The sequence below is a fragment of the Austrofundulus limnaeus genome, unplaced genomic scaffold (genome assembly GCF_001266775.1).
Source record: "Austrofundulus limnaeus strain Quisiro unplaced genomic scaffold, Austrofundulus_limnaeus-1.0 Scaffold402, whole genome shotgun sequence".
Lineage (NCBI taxonomy): Eukaryota > Metazoa > Chordata > Actinopteri > Cyprinodontiformes > Rivulidae > Austrofundulus > Austrofundulus limnaeus.
Window position 1 is genome coordinate 456866 of NW_013952804.1, and position 6756 is coordinate 463621.

At 43.4% G+C, this 6756-nt stretch overlaps 1 protein-coding gene across 1 annotated transcript in view; it reads right to left on the minus strand.

Moving 5' to 3' along the window:
• Positions 1 to 6756, minus strand: part of npdc1b (neural proliferation, differentiation and control, 1b) — a gene marked incomplete in the record, with an annotated part of 44314 nt that overhangs the window by 10652 nt on the left and 26906 nt on the right. Inside the window, 2 exon segments of the mRNA XM_014023996.1 lie at positions 2806 to 2887; positions 3931 to 3997. Coding sequence (XP_013879450.1) covers positions 2806 to 2887; positions 3931 to 3997 — 149 coding nt within the window.

Here is a 6756-nt window from a genome sequence, read left to right on the forward strand (position 1 = left end):
ATATATATATGTATTTTATTCCGCTCTCGAAGGAGTAAGAAGCTTCTTCCTCCTCTCCTGCCCTTCCTCATCTTTCCCTGCTTCGCTGCTTGGAGACTTCTCAACATTTTTCATTCGAAACCAGAAATCATGGTTATTTTTTTGGATTTGGTTAGCTGGTCTCTCAATAAAACTTTTGGATCAAAGTTTTTTTCTTCTTCCATGGGAGGACATGTCAAAGGTGGGACCTCTGTTTTCTCTGTTCTGGTTATACATATATCTGGACTCCGATCATTGGATTCTACAGATTGGGTCGGTGGTCTCCTGATGTCCTACAAAACAGCGTTGGTGGCTTTTCATCTCCTGGCTGCCTGACAAATTTGATGGATGGCCGTATACTATTCAGCACTCTGACATTTGCCTTGAGTGAGCTGGACTCGGTCTGCAAGGCCACACAGAATGAACACCAATATTCTGAACAATGGCTGCGCTGGTTTTGGGGACTGGTTTCTTTGGGCCCCCTAAACTCACTTACTCCTCTGGCTAATAAATCTGCTCTATGCAGAGGTTTTTTCCATAAACACCATAGTGTGTCACAGTGTTGATATAATATGATTTTTTCCTCCCTCACCTTCCCTTGTGTGTTTTTTAGTTTTTCTGTTAAGGGTTGCGCCTCCTCATGATGTCTTCATGAAGATGATCCTGCTCTGTGTAGGGTCGGTGACAGCTTGACCCAGAGCACCTGTTCTCCCATGTTTGTTCTGTCGTCTTCTAAATGGGTGTTCTGAACTGTAATTTCATTGTGCTCTCAAGTACGATTACAATAAAGGTCTCTCTAATCTCTAATATTTTTTGACAGAAACCTGGTAACTTTTGTTTTGACTAATGTGAATGATAAAATTTGACTAATTTGAATGATATAATAATATTATCAATTATATAATATGTAATAAGATTACCTTTTACAGAGGTGAAACTATTGTTGCTATTAACTCATATTCATAACATTAGTTGTTTGATATATTTTAAATGTATATTAGAAAGTTCACTTAAATACTTAAGTTCACTCCAAATCGAACTAAACTTGTATATTGATTTATTTAGGTTTGTTACACTATCTTGGCTCATGCAAATCAGATTTGCATTCACAAAGCATCTCATCAGTGTGAAACTGCTGCAGGTAGACGGGTTCCTGCAGAACCACAACCAGTTCCCTGAAGAGGCACTGAAGACCACCGTAGAGGCCTWCCCCATGCTGAACAAGGCCAAGCTGAAGACTGAACCGAGTCTCATCTACAGCATGGATGACTTCAGGAGCTGCAGTGGTTCTGTGGCTCTGTACCAGCTTTTCATGGACAACAATGTGCAGGGCACCTTTTCAGAGATTGTGACTCTGCTGAARATTCTGATCACAACTCCCATGACCACAGCTGAGTCAGAGAGGTGTTTCTCAACCCTGAAAAGAATCAAGACTTTCCTCAGGGACACCATGTCACAGGATCGTCTCAATGCACTGGCCATGCTCTCTATAGAGAAAAACCTGGTCAAAAACATCCCGGACTTTAATCATAATACAGTAAATGACATTATAATGTTGTTGATACTGTTTTTATTGTTTTCATAGTTAAATAAATAACCTGGCGTGATACAACTTAGTAGGGCTGGGCGATATGATCAAAATTTTATATCACGGTATTTTCAACATTTTCACCGGTTTCACGGTATTTGACGGTATTTYTCTTTTCATCACAGCTCAGCTGATAATAAAATGTACAAACCCTGCTCATACATGTCAACTTGTACGGATTGTCTGTAAGTTATAAGGATTTAACGTCATTTTGCAGATATATGGACGTATAGAGTAATCTCACGGATCTTTTCAAGTCTTAGAGATTTTTTCAAAACCTGATTTTCAAATTTATCTAACATGTCAGAGCCTGTAGGATGATTTAAAAACAATAAATAACATAAAATAGCCATCTTTTAACCTGTTCTGCCGCTAGAAATAAGTTTTGAACTTTTTCGGCTCTCCTCTCCTCCTGCTGCTCACCTTGCTCACGACTCACCTTGCACACCAGTCAAGTCCAACTCCACTACGAACTACTTCCTGCAGGCTTTTCACAATAAAACCACGTTAAGTCTCCATCAGCATAACGTCTCCATATTAACTAACCGCGTTAAATCTAACTGTGCACGTCACTGAAGAGGTGTTTACTACATTCAGCGACGGCGAAAACGGGATGTTTTTTTAAACGTCAGTCAATATAAGCAGCGGAATCGCCACCCGCGGCTGCAACTAGCTGCTCCAAACATTAGCATGCTAACGCTCATAGCGGTGCAGCAAGGAAAAATGTCCCCCGGAAAACAACAGTTCACTGGCAGCCGCGACGAAACGTTCCGCTATTCAAACCGGAATGTCCGGTATCCAAAAAATTCATATTATAACAAAAATAAAAACCGGTATTCGGTACAAAACGGTATACCGCCCAGCACTACAACTTAGTACGCATTTGTTTGCTTTTTGAAATATGTCTACTTTGGAGTTGTAGCCCCCCTGGTGAAAAATGCACTAGCCGCCACTGGATGGAATCTAAACAAAACTTCTTTAGGGAAAGAGAATTTATTTGTCAGCGGTTGAAAAGAAGCTAAAGCAGAACCGACAGTCTGGATTGTAGGCTGCAGCCTTGTGCCTCAGCTAAAACAACCTTTATGTTGTTTAGATGTAAGTCAGTGCAGAAGTCATTTATCAGATACTTTCAGGATGTTTCCATGAATTCACTCAAACTCTCTTTCTTCTTTGTGTCTCTACAAAAAAGTTCTACTTACAAAATTGGAAAAAACTTGAGCTTTTATCACTCCGTATGCAGGATAGTCCACCTTCTGGGTTAAACGAACGCCTCTCTGCAATCTGAAAAAATAAACAAAAATAAAATGTATTAATATATTCATAAAAAAAACAAGTAGTGCTTCTGAAAGTGACAAGATCTAGTGAGACTTTAAATACTCAACTGCAAACACAAAAAATGCTAAAAACATAGAAGTTCAGGAAAAAAAATAAAACCAGAGAAAAGAGGCTGATTGTGTATTTTTAATATAGTCTGAGTTGTTTTAATGTGGCTTGTTAGTCTACATCTGTGCATCCTCTGCTGCTCTGCTGGTAGAAACACACAGGACTGAATTCTGTCAATTGTACACATATTGAGCTAATATTTGTTGTGGCAGTAGCTGAGAGTGGTTCCTAACACATTCTCAAAGCATCTTTAAAGTGCCTGTGATGTCAAATTTTTGTAATATATATGAATGCATTTTTAGAAAGAGGACATTGATAAAATCTTGCAAAAGATATTTAATGTCGCTGAGAGGAACGGTTGTTGAGATATTTGCCTGTAAAGTAACAGGAAGTGATGTCAAAGTGGAATATCTGCATGTAAACAGAGCGTTGTTACAACAGCCAGATTGTAGGGAATAATCTGATGTTAAGATTATTTTGAGTCACTATCAAAGAGAGAAGAAGAGTCAGAGTTCAAATAATATTGTTTCAATAAACAAAGACCAGAGAGTTTTCTTTGTTAAAGAGTTCCCCTTTGATGTCACTTCCTGTTTCACTTTGGCTGAGCCAAGTTCAAAAGAAAATAGTTATGAGTTATGGGACAAAATGGGTTAAATCGTGTGTATTATTCCAACTTTCTTAAATGTAAAGATGTTTTCTTTGACTTTTTGTATTTGAAGAATATGCACGTCACAGGCCCTTTAAGGAATATAATCATGTATTTTGTCATTTAAAATGTTTGACCAAATCAGTTGCAACTCTTTTCCTTTGTATATATAAAACCATCTCAGTCTAAAACTCTGAAATGAAAGTTAATTTAGTTTTCATGCCTCTGTGTTTTCCATAGAAATKAAAAAACACCAGTGGGAGCTTCATTTAGTCATGCAGAGGTGGTGTCTTACCTGAGCCAGCAGATCCCTGCTACGATCAGCACCAGTAGACCAGCGACGATGAACACGCTGCTCATGACTGAGAAAGCACAGAAACAGATGGTGAGAGAGAGAAAACTCTGTGTGGTGTCTGAGAGTGCTCAGAGAACCAAGTGTCATGGCCTGCTGCAGGCGCAGAGAGGTAGAACTATCTGTTGTGTTCTGTAACCACAGTAAACTCTAACTCAGTCACAGCATTTCAGAGCAATTAGTCAATACAAAGAACATCATTTAACTAAGCTGCCCTAAATATTTTGACATTTGTCTTAGAATATCTTCTTACGTCATTAAAGATGTTATTAAAACGGCTTTTACAAGATGGTCTTTTTGCTGTTATTTGGGGCAGTTTGTACTTGTATAATGACCCAAAAATTAGGTTTTGATGTCTGCTGACCTTTTGGGGGACAGAATTCTACTTCAGAAAGATCTGGAGGAGGTGTGATAGCATGTGTTTGTGTTGAAGGACATCTGGGTAAACATACTGACCACAGATAATCAGAACCCTCCTGACTTTTTGTTGCAACTTCTAAAATTTGGACTCTGGTCCAGATTTAGAGCAAACAATGAGTCGTCTGGACCCATCTCAAAGGTTTATATGAATATCATTGAATTGCACATGTGATCAGGGTCTACTTAACCTGCTGGTAGGCCCCGGGGCTAAGAGGTCCTGTTTGAATATCATATACATCATATAAAGTCAAAATCCCCCATTCATTGTCGAGCTTTAGGAATTGCATCACATTAAGCTTTGACCAGTGAATAATCATATCGTTATGACATATTTCTAAATTACAACTCATGAACATTCTTGCCACTATTCGAACATTAAAGACCATATGATTAATAATGCAGATAAACTGGGCAAACAAAATCAAAATCAAAATAAAACCATTAATTTATATTTCATATTTGATCAATAAGACCCAAAGACCCCTATGATGAATACAATGGATGGATTCAGTGTTCCCTTTGCCAGGACGCGGGTCACCGGGGCCCCTTTCTGGAGCCAGGCCTGGAGGTGGGGCACGTTGGCGAGCGCCTGGTGGCCAGGCTTTCGCCCATGGAGCCTGGTCAGGCACAGCCCGAAGAGGAGACATGGGTCCTCCTTTTCATGGGCTCATCATCGGTGGGAGGGGCCTTAGGGGTCGGGTCAATGTGTGCTGGGTAGCGGTCGAAGGCGAGGACCTTGGCAGTCCGATCCTTAGCTACAGAAGCTGGCTTGAGGGATGTGGAATGTCACCTCTCTGGTGGGGAAGGAGCCTGAGCTGGTGTGTGAAGTTGAGAGGTTCCGACTAGATATAGTTGGACTCACCTCAACGCACCGCTCTGGCTCTGGAACCAGTCTCCTCGAGAGGGGTTGGACACTCTTCCACTCTGGAGATGCCCATGCTGAGAGGCACCGAGCAGGAGTGGGCATACTTATTGCCCCCCATCTCAGCGCCTGTATGTTGGAGTTTACCGCAGTGAACGAGAGGGTAGCCTCCCTCCGTCTACGGGTGGGGGGACGGGTCCTGACTGTTGTTTGTGCCTATGCGCCTATCAACAGTTCAGATTACCCACACCTTTTGGAGTCCTTGGCGTGGGTGTTGGAGAGCGCTCCTAACGGTGACTCCCTCGTTCTGCTGGGGGACTTTAACGCTCACGTGGGTAATGACAGTGAGACCAGGAGAGGCGTGGTTGAGAGGAACGCCCCCCACCCCAATCTGAACCCGAGCAGTGTTTTGTTATTGGACTTCTGTGCTCGTCATGGATTGTCCATAACGAGCACCATGTTCAAACATAAGGGTGTCCATATGTGCTCTTGGCACCAGGACACCCTAGGCCGCAGCTCGATGATCGACTTTGTTGCCATTTCATCTGATCTGCGGCCACATGTTTTGAACACTCAGGTGAAGAGAGGGGCRGAGCTGTCAACTGACCACTACCTGGTGGTGAGTTGGCTCCGTTGGTGGGGGGAGGATGCCAGTCAGACCTGGCAGAYCCAAACGTATAGTGAGGGTCTGCTGGGAACATCTGTCAGAGTCTCCCGTCAGACGGAGCTTCAACTCACACCTCCAGGGGAACTTCAAACACGTTCCGGGGGAGGTGGGGGACATTGAGAATGAGTGAGCTATGTTCCGTACCTCCATTGTCGAGGCGGCTTACCTGAGCTGTGGCTGTAAGCTTGTTGGTGCCTGTCGTGGCGGCAACCCTCAAACCCGCTGGTGGACATTGGCGGTGAGGGATGCTGTCAAGCTGAAGAAGGAGACCTATCGGGTCTTTTTGGCCTGTGGGACTCCGGAAGCAGCCGATAGGTATTGGTAGTCCAAGCAGATTACTGCTCGGGTGGTCAATGAGGCAAAAACTCGGGTGTGGGAGGAGTTCGGCGAGACCATGGAAAAAGACTTCTGTATGGTTTCAAGGCAATTCTGGTCCACCGTCCGGCATCTCGGGGGAGAAAGCAGTTCACCACCAACACTATTTATGGTGGGGATGGTGCACTGCTGACCTCAACTCCGGACGTTGTGGGTCGGTGGGCGGAATACTTCGAAGACCTCTTCAATCCTACCGACACGTCTTCCCATGAGGAAGCAGAGCCTGAGGACCCTGGGTTGGACCCTCCAATCTCTGGTGCTGAGGTCACTGAGGTGGTTAAAAAGCTCCTCGGTGGCAGGGCGGCTGGGGTGGATGAGATTCACCTGGAGTTCCTTAATGCTCTAGATGTTGTGGGGTTGTGTTGGTTGACAGACTAACAATATCGTGTGAACATCAGGGGCAGTTCCCTTGGATTGGAAGACCGGGGTGGTGGTCCCCCCCCCC